The sequence below is a fragment of the Euprymna scolopes genome, chromosome 14 (assembly GCF_053919585.1).
Source record: "Euprymna scolopes isolate OS-2025 chromosome 14, ASM5391958v1, whole genome shotgun sequence".
NCBI lineage: Eukaryota > Metazoa > Mollusca > Cephalopoda > Sepiida > Sepiolidae > Euprymna > Euprymna scolopes.
This window is the reverse complement of record NC_136495.1, coordinates 70,779,309-70,800,550: the sequence shown is the minus strand read 5'-3', so window position 1 is coordinate 70,800,550 and position 21,242 is coordinate 70,779,309. Positions and strand designations below refer to the sequence as shown.

At 32.4% G+C, this 21,242-nt stretch overlaps 1 protein-coding gene across 8 annotated transcripts in view; it reads left to right on the top strand.

Moving 5' to 3' along the window:
- Nucleotides 1-21,242, top strand: part of LOC145293082 (uncharacterized) — a 721,286-nt gene that overhangs the window by 621,342 nt on the left and 78,702 nt on the right. For all 8 annotated transcript variants that reach the window (XM_080139435.1, XM_080139436.1, XM_080139437.1 and 5 more), the window contains one exon: nt 15,244-15,297. In XM_080139435.1, coding sequence (XP_079995561.1) covers nt 15,244-15,297 — 54 coding nt within the window. The remainder of the gene's footprint in view (nt 1-15,243; nt 15,298-21,242) is intronic.

Below are 21,242 nucleotides of genomic sequence, written 5' to 3'. Positions count from 1 at the left end.
AAACATAGCTCACTATGAAAGATAAAAATAAAAATTATCTATAAAACGGCAAAAAATCTGTGTATATGTGTGTCTGCTAAAAACTTTTGCCAGATACGTCGAAACGTGACGAAGCCGGTATTCTTTTACCCCTCAGACTTTCGGACGACAAATATCGAAAAATTGGCCAAAAACATTCATTTCTTTACCCATAACTGGGTAGTTTTCTACAAGGACGGATCGCTTTTTCTGTCGATATTTACGCAAGTCATCCTCACTTTTCGATTGACTAGCCTTAATTTCGACGTTCGCCACTTTCAGTTTTGCGATGAACTCAACAGCAAAGACGTCACGTTTTTTTCACGTTCTTTTCCTCCTTCGTTCTACGGGTTCAAACCTGCCTGCCTGCCTGCCTGTCTGCCTGCCTACTATACCTGTTTTTGTTTGTTTGTTTGCTTGTTTTTTTTTTGTTTTTTTGTTTTTTGCTTTTTTTTTGTTTTTTTTTTTGTTGTTGTTTTTTTTTTGTTTTTTGCTCAACACACACTTCCACGCGCCCGGGCAACCCAAGACACCGAGGCTAGTGTAAAAAATATATTTTTAAAAAAGCAGTGTGTAAATGGAAATCTCATATACTAATCAATGGATACTTATAGAATTTGGAATTTTATCTAAACAATCTCTTCCTGAACTCCCTTAAAACCTCAACATAGTATTCTTTGTTGACTGCCTCCTCAGTTGGAACCCAGTGTACGTACATCATGCCCGTGATGTCAAAAAAAAAAAAAACGATCATCATAGGTTTCTGGTTGGAGTTGTCCCGTCTGACCTTATTCGGTCTGGGAGAGCCAGCATGTTTCCACGAGGAACTCAATCTCTTGGTCTCAGGGTCATAGCAGTAGATCCAGCTTTCATCGCAGGTCACTAGAGCATCAAAAACTGCGTGATCTGAATTGATCAGCTCGACCATCTCCCTGTTGTCATGGCATCTTTTTGTTTGATCTTCTCTGAGCATCCCTGGGGAAAACTCCACGCAAATTTTCTGCCTCTTCGATTCCTCGCGAATAATTGCGTGTATAGTTTCGATAGTCACACGACGGTCCTTATCCACGAAATTCTTTATTTGGCCAATCAACTGTAGCGTTCTGGCTTCCTTTCTCCTTCCATACATCTCATCATCCTTCACAGACTCCCTGCCTTCCTGGAATCTCTTATGCCACTCAAAATCTGATGCTCGATTTATGCAAGATAGCCCAAAAGCAGTTTGGAGCATTCCATGCGTTTCTGTGGCATTTTTTTTTTCAAATTTAAAACATGATTTTATTGCATACCGTTCTTCTAAAATTTCCTCATGTCCAGATTGCATTTTTGAAATTCACCTCTGTGATAATCAGGCTTTAGTCGAGTGTATTCCAATTCCTGTTGGTCAGTCATCTCATAAGATGTATAGCAATAACATACTGAATTTTCAAGACTCTACAACAATTTAAAATGCCTGTACAAAAAAAAAATCTGGAGCTTACTTAAAGCAAATTATATAGTTTTAAAAATCCGGTGAATGAAATTGGTACATTCTTTTCAGTAAATATTGACATTTAGAGAGTGCATATATGTAAAAAAAAAATGTGTATTTTTTATGAACTTATAACTATAAATTTTGGAAATATATATTCTCAGCAACGCAGTAAGTAACATGGAAACATTACTTTTTTGTAAACGTTATCATTTCCTGGTGGGGGCTACTCACCCAAACTAATATTCATCCTTAAATCTTTTAAATAAGTTATATACAAAAAAATCTAAGAAAAAGTATGTGTTCTATATCAAGCTATATAAATCAAATACATTTCTTAAAGGCTGTCATCGTCAATAATATGTTTGTGATTGTTTAAAACCTTAAATGTTGAACTTATGGAATATGTATTTTAGGCAACAGTGTGAGTAATACAGCACATTTATTTCTTTAAACTATACTATTTAATGGGTGCAACTGAAACCGTTTCATATCATATCACTACAAGGAAGGAATGTGAGACCACGTGCTACCTCGCCTGACAGCTTGCCTCCCTAACGTTATGTTTTTTTGTTTTTTTTTTTACTTCGTCTTAACTGCTTATCTTTTCATGGCCGTATCGTCGTAGTGTCTAACGCTGGCGGCCGTCAAGGGGGGGGGGCGTACGGGTTCAGAAGTAGAAAAATAAAATAAAACACAGTTAAAACGAAAGAAAACATAAACTCCAATACTTTGTGTGTACGTTGGTTAGACTCTGTATGTGTGTTTCTATCAGCCTTTTACAGGCTTAGGTTCTCATCTACGTCTTGTTGATGTTGAGTTTGTCTGTTACCGTTAGTTCATCTCGATCTTCCAAGGCTTTTCCGACCTGGCCCAAGCCACGATCTGTCTCTAACTGTCTCCAGCCCTTAACGGCTGTAAGCGTTCAACTCAACTCTGTCGTAAACCAGATCGCCGTTAACTGGATTGTCGTTAAATGTAATGTCTTAAAAAAGTCTAACACTACTGTCGTAAAACACTCCTAATCAGACACTGTCGTTAAATTAAACTTTGTCGTCCATCAAGCGTTTCTGTTTATCGCTGAATTATAGCCACTTCCCAAATCTAAAAATATCTCAGGTCCATTGTTTTATGTTTTCATTACAGTTATTCGTTCCACCCGAATTTAAACCTACCTATCTTTTGTGTGTGTTAAAAACAAATTCCTGTGAATTGTCTACTGATAAATCTTTTTGTTATTCGCTAAGCCTACATTTTTGTTTCTATTGTCACCTATACTTTAGTCTTTTCTTTTCACTTCCTACCACTTGACAGGGGTCGATTATAATATCATCACTGATTATATTATACATTAAAGTACCATAAGTGTTTAATTAATAGTTGAGGCGGATTTTACGAAAACAATGATAATACATCATTACAATCCACTATATAAAAAAAAACTTTCGTAAAAAGAATGAATGCAAATTTTCACAAATTCATTACTTATCGAATAAGTTTAAAATAATAAAATACGAACTCCGATGCTTTCCATATACGTGTGCGTGTTACCATCAACCCTTTACACGCTATGCTTCAAATATACGTCGACTGAACTCAGTGTGTGTGTGTGTGTGTGTGTGTGTGTGTGTGCGTGTGTGTGTGTGTGTGAGTTTCTACATGCTATGGTTCACATTTCGGTTTGGCCTTTTGGTCAAGATCAAAGTGTAGTATCTGTTCTTCAGATGCTGCACTTCTATTTCTTGTTCTCTTTCAGTGGAGGAGAAATCCTTCACGACTGAGACAATTTTTATTTTTGTACCTTTTCTCCACGTTAAAAAACGACCCTGGTGTCTAACTCTGTCCCGTGGGAAGGCATAGTAAATAGGCACATTTGCGTCCTATCGAGTGTGGGTTTGTCTGTAGCCATCAGTTAATCTCGATCTCTTAAAGTTTTTTCCGACACGATCTGCTTTCTTCTGCGTCCCGTGAGGCCTCCGATCGATAATCTGTCTTCCTAACTCCAACTCACGACTGTCGTTAAGTCCAACGTTTGTTAAACCCACCTCATTACTGTCGTAAAAACTAATTGATTGTCCGTCGATCGTTCTTATTGTCGTAAAGTATCGGAAAACAATAACTTCCAAAAACGGCTTCCACTGTCATAAAATAAATAAACCTGCCTTGTACAATCCTTTGTCATACTTAAATTACAAACGCACCCTAAATAAATCCGACACGCTATCTCTAAAATATATTGATCTATCCCTTTTTCATTCCTAAATGTCCTAAAATAACTTCCCCGCCTTGCTTAACTCTTCAGTCTTCATTTATGAATAAATTCTTATTTCTTTTGTAAAGTATTGTTTTTCTTTTCTTTCCTACTTGCTAGCGCGTGGGGGCAGGGATGATTATAGTATCACAGAAGAAAAAACTAAAATTTTAAACGAATATTATCTTTACAACTTATACTTGTCCTGTGCCGAGTATTCTACTAATGTGCATATATATATATATATATATATATATATATATATATATATATATATATATATATATATAATTGAGGTTTTTTTCGTTCTGAGATTGATATTAAAACCTTACTTTTTCTATTTAAAAGTTTTTAAAATGAATTCTTAATATACCCCATGATGGATATGCGAGCGACTACATGAAGGTTAACTAATTTTCAAATTCCTTTGAAAAAACGAGCGTTAATTTATGCCATTTCACTATTGCATTGAATTCTATTTATGCATAGTTTCTACATTCTGCATAATTGCATAGAATTTTAAATGAAAACATTCTAACACACAGAAATATATGTATATATATATATATATATATTAGGCACCGCCAAAACTGGGGGGGGCAGGTCAGTACTTTTTGACGGACCGTCTTTTTAAAAATCTACCAAAAATCAGGTAATTATCCAATCAATACGAAATTTTTAGCGATTGTTAGGAGAAGAATGAACTTTATAACAGTGTACTTATTTTTCATAAACGATATTTATATATATATATTTTTTTTTTGCTTACAAACCCCCCCCCTTGTTTTGAAGTGGGAACAAATATGCTTAAAATAATCATCTGAAACTGAACAAAACATACTGTGTTGTTGTAACGGACAGAATTATAGATTAAAAAAAAAAAATTGTTTGCATACCTTATTTTGACGTCTGAATATCAGAACTTCGATTGTGTTTAATTATCCCGCTTTTGAGTTTTGAATGTGAAATTCGGTGAATATGTTAAGTAAAATAATTAATTTAAGTTAAGCAAAACAAAAAAAAAATTTTTTTAATATTTATACGAAAAAAGCCATTTTAAAATTTTTGATAAATAAATTAACAATTTTTTTTTAGCGAGCCGAATAATGCATGACCATTATTAAACAGGGCATGCTTTGAAGAATCGATACAAAAAAAAAATTCGATAAATATTGTGCCCTTTGTGTTAAAAATAGCATCATTTTTTTCGATCCCGTTTGAAAACGTTTGCCGCCTTTCGACTACGGTGGACCAAACGCGCTGAAATAATTTTTTTTTATTCTGCTTTAAATTGCCCCCCCCCCATTTTGGGGAGCCTGGCCCCCACACACATACACATTAAAAACCAAACTCATACAAATGGTCACCCATCTGGTACTGGCCAGCCTCAGCTTAATAATAAATTGAAATTTTCGTCACTGAAAAATAAGTTTTTTTGGCCTGTTTGGTCTTCCATAGTTTTCTTATTATCAAACGAAAACGTAAACAGAGTCGATCTGAACTCTACGTCGATGCGAAATATCTGGTTACCTATATGAATAAGTGGAATTATTTGAAATTCAGGTACTTATATTATAATATTTTTGCATATTCTCTTAGAAAATCATCCTAAATCTTAGTTAGACAATAAATAAATTAATTAATTATTTCAAAAACCCTTTTTTTTTAATATTTAAATACGTTTTTTGTGCAAGACAAAAAATGTCAATTGTTAACTTTTTGGGAAAATTTAACATTTAAAATTGAATTAAAAATAGTAGAAAAAGTTTTACATTATTCTGTTTTCTATATGATAAAATTCAAGGTTTTATCTTTCTGGAAAAAAAAGTTACTCAGAAATAATGGATTTTAATAAATGTAATTTAGTTTTAAAAAACAACAACAACTTGATTTTGCGGCCATTTTTGGCGGTGCCTAATATATATATATATATATATATATATATATATATATATACACTTGTGCCCGATATTATTCAGACCCCTCGGATCTTTGAGATTTCTATAAGAATATTGCTCAAACCAGAAGGTAGACAATATTAAAGGGGTTTCAAACAATAAATCAAGCATAAGCATTTGATTTAAACTCAACAAATAAATAAATTATGCAAGTTTGAAACATTATACAAAGAAAAACAATAATGGCACTAGTTCAAAATTATTCATACCTCTCTTACTAATAGTCAATAGCATGCCCTTTATTCTTAATAACTGCCTATAACCGTTTTGGATATTTATCAACAAGGTTTTTGCAAGCATCAACACTGATTTTTGACCATTTTTCAATGCAGTAGTTCTCCAAATCCCTCAAATTTCTAGGTTTCCGCTTTTTAACCTCAGTTTTCAATATGTGCCAGAGGTTTTCGATAGGGTTCAGGTCGGGACTCTGGCTAGGCCATTCCAAAACATTAATTTGATTATCCTCAAACCATTTCTTGACTATTTTGGCAGTATATTTTGGATCATTATCCTGCTGAAGGGCCCAGTTTGGTCCTAAATGGAGCTTCTCCGCATCCTGTCTAATGTTTTTCTGGAGTATCTCCAAATATTGCTCCTTCTTCATGGTTCCATCTATCTTGACCAAACTACCTGGACCACTAGCCGAAAAGGAGCCCCACAACATTAGGCTACCACCACCATGTTTCACCGTGGGTATGGTGTCCTTTGGGTTGTAAGCTTCTCCTTTCTTCCTCCAAACGTAAGAAGCATCCATATGGCCAAACAATTCAATTTTTGTTTCGTCAGTCCACAAAATACTGTAGAAAACGGACTCTGGAGAATTCACATGGGTCCTAGCAAACTTTAGACGGGCTGCCAGGTGTTTTCCGGTGTGCAATGGAGTCCTTCTTGGTCTTCTTCCTTTCAGACCATTTTCATGCAGAGTCCTTTGCAATGTTTGCCTTGATATTTTTATGCCAGAAGACTCCAGATTTTCTAAAATGTCCTTAGTAGTGGTGGTTGGATTTGCATTAACACTTCTTAAAATACTCCTGGTGGCTCTAGCAGACAGTTTCCTTTTCCTTCCTCTACCAATCAAGTTGTTTGTTGTGTGGTGGCTCTGGAATTTTTTGATTATGCTCTGTACTGTTGCTGTAGGGTCCTCAAATTTCTTGGAAATTGATTTGTAACCTAAACAATCCTTATGTGAATTCACAATTTTAGTCCTAAGATCATTACTAAGCTCTTTTTTCTTTCCCATTCTAATAATTTTTATTCTTTTATTGGTTTTCAGTTGATATCATTTTAATTTCTGAAAAATGCAAAAAAACGAAATGAAATTAATCAAAGGTTGTATAAAAGCATTCAAAATAAGAATCAAACAGGAAACAAACAGTCAGAGACTCGATTAATACTGAAAAAATAAGGGGGTATGATTATTTTTGAATATTGCAGATTTTATAAATAGCTGTATACTTCTTTTATTACAAGTATCCCGAGATTTTAAAATGACGAAAATGATCAGAAGAGGGTTATTAAGAATATGTATCAATATGGACGTAAACAATAAATTCTTACAAAGTTACACCTAATAAACTCAATTTTCAAGGGGGGTATGAATAATATCGGGCACAACTGTATATATATATATATATATATATATATATATATATATATATATATATATATATATATATATAAGTGATCTTGTCAGTGTGTGAATATTTGATTTACAGAATTGAAATTTGATATATGGGGTATTTGGACTTGTAGCACACTTTTGATTCGATTTTTAGCCGACAAAATAGCTGCTATGGGTTCAAAAATAAAGAAAAACATTGACCTTGACCTGGCGTAAGCTGACTATTTCCGGTTTTTATTCTGCGCATGCGCTAAATAAAAGTTATAAATTGAAGAGCGTTATTTTTGGCAGTTTTTGCATACACATAGTCATTTGTTTACTTAAATGCTGAAGAGCTACATGTTTTGGTTTCGATTCTTGCTGATGGAACATAAGTCACTTTTTTTTACTTTCAAGATCATTACTATGCATTAGGTACAATATAATAATTTATAGAGAATTAGTTCTATAATAATAAATGCGAAATTGCATGAATTAAAATATAATATTTAAGTGTATGTTAAGTTCGGGCAACGCCGTGCGGTCTAAACAAACATAATATAAAGAATACCCGAAAAGACTGAAACGAAAACTCACAATACTAAAATCCAAGAATCCAAAAAATAAATATCAAAATAGAATGAAAGCACCCCTACCCTTATTTCAGAAGAGCTGGTTCTCCCCCCCCCCCTCCATCCTCATACATACACATTAGTAACGACCTTGGATCACAGTCACCTCATAATACTATAAAACAGTACACACATTCTCAAACCAAATAAAACACACACACACACACACACACACACACACACACACACCCTACCCTACCCTAAAGGAAAAGAAAAAAACAGAAGCAGAAAGAGAGAGCGAGAGAGAGAGAAACACAATACAGGAGTAACCACAGCCGAGGTCAGCGGCCTCGACAAGCCCAATAAAAGAGTAATAAAAATTGAACATTCCAATGAATAGTTTGCCACTTACACGCATCCACCCCTTGGAAACACTTCAAATGAACTACGAAAATGCCATATATATATATATATATATATATATATATATATATATATATATATATATATATATATATATATATATACACGTGTGTGTGTGTGTGTGTGTGTGTGTGTGTGTGTGTGTGTGTGTGTGTGTGTGTGTGCTGTAAGTGCCTGCCCATTGGCTGATTAGGAAGGGAGCGGTGGAAACTAGGAAGCTGATTGGCTAACTAAAAATTGAATAGAATATGCGTATGTAAAAACGCGAGACTACAACAACTCTTCGCATAAGTCTGACGAATCCTAATGTGGATGAAACGCGGAATATTCTGTGTAGCTTAATTGCCATATATATTTTTCTAACTTTATATATATATATATATATATATATATATATATATATATATATATATATATATATATATATAGGGGAGGGTATGTATGCGTGTGGATTATTTGAGAAACGTTTGTTTCCCTTGCGCCTTTTTTCTTTCTCCTTTACTAGCAAAAAATACTAGGATTGAGTTATGTTTGAAACGAAATTGTTTTAAATGTTATAATTGGTCATTTATATATTAATAGAATAGCGTGTTATTTATTTATTTTGTGCGTCACCCTTACATCCATGTGACTGTCGTTTAATTGTCATGGACAATTTCTTGTAATAAATATTTTTACCAAGAATTTTTCATAAGTTTTGGTTTCGATTTCGATTATAGCTGATGGCACTCCAATAATCTATTTTTCTTTTTATAAATAATTTTATCACGAATTCTTTATAATTTTTGGTTTCGGTTTTGATTATAGCTGAAGGAACTCAGGTTATAATATATATATATATATATATATATATATATATATATATATATATATATATATATATATATATATATTCGCGGGTTGTTTTTATATTTTTTTTAAATATTCAACATTTTTCAATTGTTTTTCTTGGCAATTTATGACTATAATAAATTGCGGTTTCACTTAATGCCATAACTATCAAATTCTAGCATTGCTACAAATATAATTTGATGATTTCTTTTTGTCCTCTGATGAGAAAAATAGCAAGAATAGCTTTCTTTGAAACTCCGCGGCATAAGGACTTTGTAAATTGTTTTTGGGGGTATTAAATCGAACAATAAATTTGATTATAAATTCCAACTAACAGTTTTTATTTTCTTATATATATATATATATATATATATATATATATATATATATATATATATAACTACTTTATTTACTCACATAAATTTAACATACGAAAGTATAGATTTATGCGTAAACTTTAAGTATTTACTTCAAAAGTGCTCAATACGTAGGTAGAGCTAGTTAGTAATTTATAAAATATATATGACGATTAAGCTACACTGAATATTCTGCGTTTCATCCACTATAGGATTCGTCAGGCTTATGCGCGAATTCTGTGGTTGCTTCTTGTTTTTATATATGTTGAGGATTTTTAGTTCGCCAATCAGCTTTCTAGTATCCACCGCGCCCCTTCCTATCAGCCAATGGACATGCATTTTATCGAACAAAGGATCTGTTTTAGAAATAGGTTAGTGCTTTAAGGTAGACGTTTTCCTTTTTTTATATATATATATATATAAATATACCTATGTGTACACACATACATGCAGATATATATATACATATATATATATATATATATATATACACATATATGTGTGATCGTTTATGTATATTCATGTTTATTTAATTTATTTATTTGTTTGTTTTCTATTGTTATTGTTAGTTTTAAAGCTATTTTGTATCGCTATCCTAGAGTAAGTTTTTTTTTTGTGAACACCGTTGTTTGCTATTTCTCGTCTACAGTTTAATAGATTTTGGGGTTCTTTAAAGTACAGGATAGCAAATTTTTCATGGAAGCATAATTTACATGGGTCGTTTAAATGTCTGCACGTGGTAGCTTGTCTCATTATTTTCCATTCGACTACCGGCGAATGTCCGCTTTCTTTGAGTTCCCAGTATTTATTCGCTAGTGTTGTTTTTATACGGTGTTTTTTTATTTTTGAATGTACTTTTGTGGTCATAGTATCGGGTTTTGAAATCTAAGGAAGTCATGCCTATGTAATATTTCTTATTATTCGGGTTTTCTTTCGCAAATATTGTTGCTTGATAAACTACGCTTTTTGTTAGACATTTATTTTGGACTGGGCAAAGTGTGCGGTGTCTACAGTTGCATTTATCTTGTTCGTCATTAGTATTTTTATTTATGGTATGGTTGTTCTTGTCCGGGGTTGGTTTGTTATTATTATTTTTTTATTATTATTATTATTATTATTATTATTATTATTATTATTATTATTATTATTATTATTATTGTTATTATTGTTATTATTATTATTATTATTATTATTATTATTATTATTATTATTATTTCTGCTAGTGTTGGTTTTATTTTTGTAATGGTGTCTACTTTTTTTACTGTTTATTTTGTTGTTGTTTACATTGTTTTCATTTAGTATTTTGTTATTATGTGCTTTAATTTAATTTATCCATTGGTTATTGTTATTTATTAGAACTACTTCAGTTCTAATAAATAACAATAACCAATGGATAAATACTAAAATGAAAAATTCGTTCGATTTGGCGATGGGTGCCAGAGACTCTACAGAGGCATCAGATATTGTGGGATTATTCATTCTATATACCCTCACAAGCATATTCGATACTACGGATATCGGCCTATATAGAGATGACGGACTAGCTATAATAAAAAAAACTACAACAAAGTCAAGGGAGAAAACTTTAAGAAAATCATACACAAAGAAATGAAAAAATTAGGCCTAAAAGCGGACGTATCAGCTAACATAAAAATAACAAACTTCCTGGACGTCACGTTAAACTTAGATAAAAACACATATGAACCATACTTAAAAGATAACGCTACTCCAATTTACGTAAACCCTAAGTCCAACCACCCACCATCAATTATAAAACACATTCCTAACTCGATCGTAAGTAGACTCAGTAATAACTCAAACGATGAAAATGCATTTAACAGGTCAACCAATATCTACGAAACAGCCCTAAAAGATAGTGGATAAAAAAATATCGATATCAAATATAAGCAACAAAACACCAACAACTATAATAAAATTAAAAATAGAAGAAAAAGAACTATAATTTGGTATACGGCCCCATACAACCAAATGTTAAAAACAAAACTTGGCAAGAAATTTACAGATCTTATTGAAAAACACTTTCCCGCAACCAACCCCTTACACAAAATCTTCAATAAAAATACCTTGAAGTTATCTTACAGTTGTTGTGAAAATTTAGAGATGATAATTAAAGCACATAATAACAAAATACTAAATGAAAACAACAACAAAATAAACAATAAAAAAGTAGACACCATGACAAAAATAAAACCAACACTAGCAGAAATAATAATAATAATAATAATAATAATAATAATAATAATAATAATAATAATAATAATAATAATAATAATAATATTAACAAACCAACCCCGGACAAGAACAACCATACCATAAATAAAAATACTAATAACGAACAAGATAAATGCAACTGTAGACACCGCACACTTTGCCCAGTCCAAAATAAATGTCTAACAAAAAGCGTAGTTTATCAAGCAACAATATTTGCGAAAGAAAAGCCGAATAACAAGAAATATTACATAGGCATGACTTCCTTAGATTTCAAAACCCGATACTATGACCACAAAAGTACATTCAAAAATAAAACAACACCGTATAAAAACAACACTAGCGAATAAATACTGGGAACTCAAAGAAAGCGGACATTCGCCGGTAGTCGAATGGAAAATAATGAGACAAGCTACCACGTGCAGACATTTAGACGACCCATGTAAATTATGCTTCCATGAAAAATTTGCTATCCTGTACTTTAAAGAACCCCAAAATCTATTAAACTGTAGACGAGAAATACTAAACAACTGTGTTCACAAAATAAAACTTACTCTAGGATAGCGAATACAAAATAGCTTTAAAACTAACAATAACAATAGAAAACAAACAAATAAATAAATTAAATAAACATGAATATACATAAACGATCACACATATATGTATATATATATATATATATATATATATATATATATATATATATATATATGTGTGTGTGTGTGTGTGCATGTATGTGTGTACACATAGGTATATTTATATATATAAAAAAAGGAAAACGTCTACCTTAAAGCACTAACCTATTTCTAAAACAGATCCTTTGTTCGATAAAATGCATGCCCATTGGCTGATAGGAAGGGGCGCGGTGGATACTAGAAAGCTGATTGGCTAACTAAAAATCCTCAACATATATAAAAACAAGAAGCAACCACAGAATTCGCGCATAAGCCTGACGAATCCTATAGTGGATGAAACGCAGAATATTCAGTGTAGCTTAATCGCTATATATATTTTATAAATTACTATATATATATATATATATATATATATATATATATATATATATATATATATATATATATATAGAGAGAGAGAGAGAGAGAGAGAGAGAGAGAGAGAGAGAGAAGAATTGATGTTTTCTGGTGCGGAATCTATTCACAGATTTACCATTAGCAAACTTTCGACAATGAAGTAGCATTTGTTTTTAGCGCATTACATCACGTAGCTTCATACTTTGTCTGGGTCGGTTTACATAAAAAAAGGGGGTGCCAAGGGTTTATGTGACAAATCATATAAAATATTGAGTTATCATCTTTTGATATTTTGGGTCATCGACGGGATGGGATATAAAAGATATTTTTAATTAAATAAGTTTGAGATGAGGATGCAATAGGAAGGGGATTGAAATGATGATTTGGTCTTGCAACATAATCGCATTAGCATTTGGGGGCGTAACGAGAGCGTTACGCCATGGACTCAATGGCACAGGGATTAAGATCGGAAGGAAGGGGGGAAATAAAGAGAAGAAAAAGAAAACGACGCGTGGCAAGTTGGCGTGTGACGTTCGACGAACGCGTGGGTCTTCTCTTTTCTGCTACTACATTCAAAAGTCGAACTTTGTGAAAATTTTAGGTCGCACCAGTGATATTTATGCCATGAGTTTTCGCTGTGTGGTGGGGGAGGAGGTGAAATAACCGAAATAAATACCTTTCCCTTCACCTGGAAATTTTGTGTCAAATGTTTCATTTTCCTTTGCGACTGTATCTGCATACAACGTTTGGGTCCATTAGAGGGACGAACAATATTAGAATCCTTCAACTTCTTTAACAATTACAAAAACCTTTTCAACTACGCATTGCCATGACAAATAGCAACCTACTTGAGAGCTCATCGTTCAAACTTAACATTCACTGGCATCATGAATTGGAATAAATACATTGAAGACATTGCTAAGGCTGCTGCAAAGAAGACCCGTCGGCCTAAAGTTGCATCCCTGTGCCTGTTTAGCAAGTATTTCAATTGTAATGTGCTCTGATGAATTCAAAACACCTGTACCTCTCTCGACCTACATACTCCCAACCAACTCAATAAGCAGCAAAATCGCACCTCTTCAATGTTCAAGTCTAAATGCTAGGAAGACTTTTACTAATAGTTCCTCGGACTGCTTTTTTTTTTTAATTTCCTCACTGTTTCTTGCTCCCCTGACTGTAGTAAGCTGAATAAATTTAAATGTAATGTGAACAGACATCTCCTTACTCAACTCTCCACAATCCTCTATTAGACATGATCCCAAGTCCAAGTGGCAATACACCTAATTTGAGGTGTAAAGTATCAAAAGTTATAGTCATGAGTAGAAAACAGCTTACATGATAATTTTTGTATTTGTTTTTTTTAGATTAGACGTCCATTGTTCAAGCAATATATTGCTTTTTATTGAAAGGTCAACACTTATCAAGATCGAAGGCTACTCGAGGATAAATGTGAATAGGATTGAATGATATCTTCTCCAAAAATGAAAAACCTCAAAAGAGGGGTGCGTGTGATTAATCAAAACGAACTCTGTTTGATTACTTGTGGAGATGGTATGTGACAGAAAGTGTTGTGGAGATGGTATGTGACAGAAAGTGTTGTGGAGATGTTATGTGACAGGAGTCTGTTTACAGTGTAGAAATTTTAATCTGCATGGAAGTAGTTCCGCGGTAATGTGTTCCGTAGGTGAAAAACGTTGTGAAGAATGTGGAAATATCGCCTACTACTGTGCAGAAGAGAAAATAAAAGTTCGGTTCTTCTTCGTTATAATAGCGAAGTCCGACAATCGAAATAAAATGAGTTTTCATTTAAAAAAAAAAAAAAAAAAACAATGATAATTACAACTAAAAGCAATATTATCTACTTAATTGCCATATTGTTAAAATATTTTTGGAATATTACATAAAAAAAGGTATTCCCATGATTCAACGAAAAAAAAAACAAATTTGCCATATTTGCTTATGACGTGTGACGTAAACACAGGGGAAATAACTCGTTTATCCTGAATTACCCTAAATTCTTGAAAGTTTTAATAAATTAATTACCTCCCTTGATATTCTGCGCAATATTCAGTTTTTTATGTAAGCAAAACTTGCAAATTCATACGAAAATTATTTTATCAAATGGTTAACCTTATCGTTTTCCTTAATTTGGAGGTATTTCATTACTGTGACATCAAAATTATTGTATATATAATTGGGTTTTAGTTGAAATTCAATATTTTGGTTTTCAAAGTTCGTTATTATAACGAAGAAGAACCGAAAGTACTTTTTTTATTGTTACAGCAAAGCGAATCCTTGTTGTGGATGTCTTAAACAAGTGAACCAGACAATAGAACTCAGTCAAACAGATTTAAAATGAATTTTACGACTATCATATCTGTATAGAAATCTGTTCCTTTTTATTTACAATCGTAACTGTTTATGTTAAAAATACAGACAACCTGACACCATCTTGTCTCTGTGAAAAAATATTCTAATTCAGTATTTTTTCTTTCTTTTGCAGACATTTATCAAACTTTGTTGTATGAGAGTAAAGTTTTTCAAGAAAAAATTCGAGGTAAGAACATTTTTACTTCATCAAAATCATTTCTATTCATTTTTTTCACTAGAATTTTTAACCGCCATGTTTGGAACTTTAACACCATAGTGCTTCATGAACAGTGGATTTTGTATTATTTTACCACACGTGCGCTGGACGGGCGCCTATATACTAAATCAGACATAAAAATCTTGACTTCGACAAAGGGGTATTTGTTACTGTCCACAGTCCTACGAAAAAGTGGTAAAAAAATCAAATACATAACAAATGTTATCAAAGGTAAGGTAAGTTACTTTTGTACCTACCTGGATGATTTTTTGGTGGTTTTGTTCACTTTAAAACATTAAATCGGTTCGAAAAACAAAGTGTGTAACGGTTAGATAAGAGCAAGAAAAATGGCCGCGCGCTTGGCTCGTAATAATCAAACTTTTGAAAATGACTTAAAACTAAAAAAACAACAAGGATACAAAATGCTGTTAAAACCCCACCCAAAAGTCTAAGCCAGATACAATCTAAGACTAAGAAGAAAATATCAATTTTCCTGGTCACAATTCTCTTACGAGTCGAAAATTCGAATTTTAAAATGAATAAATATGTTTATTTTAAAAACAACGTCTGCACTTGCCTGTTCTTTTAACCGTCATGTTTTGGATTTATATTTTAATAGCGGGGGGGTTACCCGGCGTTACCCGGGTGTTTGGAAGAGTGTGTGGTTTTGGCTAAATCAAAATTCTGGGGGGGGGGGGTAAAATAAAAAAAAGTTTTAGTAGGTGAGTATGAGGATCGAACCCGAACCCTTAAGGCGAAGTTGGAAATTAAAGTGTGGAAAAAAACCGTGCGACGTTAACCATTGGGCCACCGAGAGATACTAACAGAAACACGTTTGAATTTATTTAATTACTTAGATTTGTCAGGTGCACGTTTTAATGACTCAATGAGGTCACTTTGACTGCGGGATAGCATTTCATTTACTGCGGGAATGCTTTTTTTTATTTTCCCAAGATGTTGGTGGGGACCAGCTCCCCTTGTCCAAATTGAATAACAATTGTTTGATATAAGGAAATATTTCCACATTGATCAAAGCTGATTGCTTTTGGACATTTCCGGCGATGGCGACCGGAAAAATACCGCAAGAATTAGTGTCGTTTTTATTATACGAAAAAGCCTAATCCACATGCAGCGAGCGAAAACTGTTGAATATTTATCTTCCCGAAGTCGAGCAAATTAAATAGACAGGCGACCTCCGTTTTTAACACGGAGATATTATGATTTATATGTGATATAAAAAGTTTTAAGAAGTTGTGAGCCGACTGACCGCTTCTCCGAAAAAAGCCTTTCTTGGACATACACAAAAAGCGAACATACATATACACATTTTCGCTTTTATTTATATAGATATATGTACTAGCAGGGAGACCCGACGTTGCCCAGGATTGAATGATGATCAGCGTATATTTAACACTCCTATATTTTTATTGTCATCGAAATCCATGAAATCGCCCGAGAGGAAGCTTCACATGCCTCCATGCAGTAACTTAGTCCAAAATATATGTTATTCCACATTGCACTCTAGAGAACCTACTGTTTCTTTTATAAAATTATTTTATATAACCTACTTTCCAATTAACGAAAATAAAAAAGAAATTTACGTGCGGATTTGAACCTACAGACCACGCCCTAAGCGTCGATATGGAAAAATAGCTTTACCGATGATAGATAAATCAAAATAACGGTTTCGATTATCGATTATCGGTAGGTATCGGGGGTATTCTTAGACAAAACTTAACTAAGATCACTCGCAGACTTATATAATAAAGTTCTGCCAATTATATAATTGTAAAGAGAGAGATATTGGTATGATGATTGCGTAAGCACTTCGTGTCTGTAGGTATAAATTAATTGTTAATATTTATTTTAAAAAATATAATTTGATATATATATATATATATGTATATATATATATATATATATATATATATATATATATATATATATATGGTAAAACTGGTAATTACTAAAATCCTGTTGCAGAGCAAATATGTGTTTTATTTTTTATTACCGTTTTATCTGTTTGGTTACATATGTTTTGGATGTTGGACCGTGTTTACGATCTAACAACCCCGTCAGGCTGTTAGATCGTAAACACGCTCCAACATCCGAAACATATGTAACCAAACAGATAAAACGGTAATAAAAAAATAAAACAAATATATATATATATACCTATGAGAGAATAATTGAAACTATCTAAATATTAATACGATAGCGTGTGTGTTATTTATTTTGCTTACATCTGAGTGATTGTCTTATGGACTTCCATTTCTTGAAATAATTTTACCAAGAATTCTTCATAAGTTTTGGCTTTGGTTTAGATTATAACTGATGGCACTTCAGTAATCTATTCTTTTTTAAATAATTTTCTCAAGAATTTTTCTGAAGTTTTAGTTTCGGTTTCGATTATAACCGAAGGAACTCAACTTATACATATATTTTTTCATAAATTTTGGTTTCGATTTAAGCTGATGACCCCAATTCATATGAATATAAAAAAAAATTTAATTTTTGAAATCGCAAAAGCGTACTTTACAAGCGGGCCACGCCGGAGGTCCCTGCTAGCTTAGATAAATATTTTCGCAGTTTAAACAAAAGAGCTACAATAATATCAGAGCGTCTCAATTTACATCTACAGAATGCCAACATCAAAATATTACATATGGATGAGTCCTCTGTGGAATTTCCACAGGTCCCGCTAGTATATATATATATATATATATATATATATATATATATATATATATATATATAGAGAGAGAGAGAGAGAGAGAGAGAGAGAGAGAAAGACAGACAGACAGAGAGATTCGTTTTGATTGATTGGTATACATCAATACATAGGTCTCCAAACGTTTCCGAGTTAGAACACATTCAAGCCAACACCAGCATTCTTCATTACTAAATATCTAACAAGTAAAACCGTAATGACGGAATGCTATTTCAACAGTGTTACATTATCACAGGTAAAAATAAGCATGGGCATGGTGTTTCAATAAACACAAAAAAAAAAAAAACTGACGCGGACCAAATATAAAAGCAAAAGCCGAACCGAAGTAGTAGAAAATCGAAGTAGTAGAAAATCGAAGTAGTAGATTGCTATTGCAAGCGCTACTCTCACATAAAGAGCCTTCTTCACACTTATATAACATAATCATGAAACTTTTATCCATCTTGATATTTCCTATTTTGTCAAGTTCAGTTAATTACTAAAGCTATCTATAATTCCGTTTTAAAAAAAACATTTCTGTATTTAGTTATTTATTAGCAGGGTGACCTGACATTGCCCGGGATTGAACGGATGTTTCACACTTCTATATTTTTATTGTCATCGAAATTGGTGAATTCGTCCATTTTTTAATCAAATCAGTTGCGATGCACCTGGAGGAAGCTTCATTTGCCTCTCACAGTGACTTATTTCGCAATGCCTTGTAGTCTACATTGCACTGTAGAGAATATACTGTTTATTTTATAAAATTATTTTTTCATATATAATGGCTTGCATTAAAGTTTAAAATGAAAATATCAAGTATCATATTTCAATTGCGCTCTAAAGAGAAACATTTATTTCGAAGCGCCCCTATCATATAAAAGAACCTATTGTTGATTTTATATGCATGGCCTTACTGTTTGTTCGTTGATAATGGTTTGAATTTAAGTTTAAAATAACAACGTCAAATACCATGCTTCAATTGTGCTTTAAACAAAAACATTTACTTCGAACGCGCTCTTGTCATATCAAAGAACCTGCTGTTGATTTTTATATGTTGAGCCTTTCGGTTTTTGTGGTAATAAAACTTCTCAAATGCACTTTTGATATTAGGCCGTGTAAGCTGTTAAAAATCACCTGTACCTTCTTTCATCGATTTATTTCGATTATCGATACCTATCGGAGGCATTCCGATACAGAACTTATCTTCGAACAATGCCAGGCACATGAGGTACCTTCGTGTGAAATTTCATAAAAGTCGGCCCAGCTGTTTTGGAGTTCGTCGAAAATGAACTCTCACGCACACACAGACAAAGTTCCTTTTATTTAATAGCGGAGATAGAGATTGTTTCATTTAATCTTTTTCTTGGGATAGATCAGCGTTTTATAATTTCAATATTAACATGATTAGCCGTCATCATATCGTATGAATCCGAGGATTCTGTTGTTGGCATTAGTTTCCCTCATATTTTTCATGTCAGAATTTCAGTCTAGAAGGACATCAGATACTTCCGGGAAAGGCTATATGAAAATTGCCAGCATCCTAAGTGAAAGTGATTTTTTTTGTGGAATGATCTGGATTCGAACTTGAGACACTCAGGTTGTCAGTCCGTGTCATTAGCCACTGAACCACTGTCATAACTGTCAATTTAATCATTAATTCAATTTAACGAACTACTTTCTGTATCTATGTATTGTTATGAGTTCCTTTATATCTTTTCTTGAGATAGAATAAATTATTACTTCGTTTCTTTTAAGGACTCTTTTGGTGGAAATAGTTCCCTTAAGGTTTTATCTTATTTGAAAGATATCCTTTAATTGTTCTCATAGGAATTCATTCCTTTCTTTATTGTGTATTGGCATTCGAATCGCATTATTGGAAACCTGTAAGTTTTTGTACGAGGATCCTTCCAAAAGGCCTCCTATTTTTTTTTCACTAAAAAATTAGACCATCCATTTCTATCAACTTTGTATATGAACATGATTGAACTGTTATTCTTTTCGGTGTTTGTTATTTACTCTGATAAACTGTTTGCTTATTACAATGTGTATTTTATTATTATAAGATCTTATTTATGCGGCTCGAAATATTAAAGTAATCCAAAAACGCAAGAACATGTTTTTCAACATTTCAAAATGGCGGATTCGAAGCCTCTATAAACTGTAAAAAAATGAAAAAGGCAAAAATCCCCATTTTTTTTTTTTAGGACGAATTTAAAAAAAAAAAAAAAGAACTCTTGTTTATTTCCTTGGATTTCAAATGTAAATGTAAACTTAAATGTGAATTGTAAAATGTTTCCCTTGCGTTCAGCAAATTTTATTGAATTCATTTTTATTCATGACATTTTTTAATCTCTTTACACGCTCTTGTCTCTTATTTTGCAAGTTTCGTTTTTTCTCGTCCTGATTCTTATTTTTAAACTGTCGTTTGCTTTACTTCCATTGAATGCGTAACCCTTTTTCTATAAAGAAAATACAAGAAAACAGTTTTTTTTAACCTTTAAGGGAAGTCAATATTGCTTTTGTTAATGAGCTTATATTCCGGCATTTGTTTATTTGGGAGCAATTTTTATACTAGAAGTTCCGACTGCAACTTATTAATTCTTAATTCCTTTTATTCCCGTGGCAATTTTGAGTGACCCAGAGGAAGAGGCTTAACAAATGAAGTCAAAGATGACTTTCTGGCTGTGTCCGAATCTCCCGACCGGCAGGAATTGTTATTTTACACTGATGATTGCGTAAGCATGAAACACTAGTGTGTGCAGGTATAAAGCAATCATAATTATTAAATTATAAATACATAAATATATAGTGAGAGAGACACTAAGAAATACAGACAGACAGAAAACCTATATATATATATATATATATATATATATATATATATATATATATATATATATATATATATATATATATACATAATAAAAATTACAATTGAATTTACCAAAATGATCCAAGATGGTAAAACTAAAGCATATTTTAAATATTAAACAATTAATATTTATAAAGTAATCTCAACCAGATGTAAAAGCTCGATAAAACCAAATAGGAGATAGAGCTTATAATAAGAGCAAATAGTTAATAAAACATGTTAAAAACACTTTGAAAAGGAAACACTGTGTCTCCTTTTCAGATTAAATATGTTTTTAGCTCTTTTTCAAAGTGTTTTTAACATATTTTATTAGCTATTTGCTCTTATATA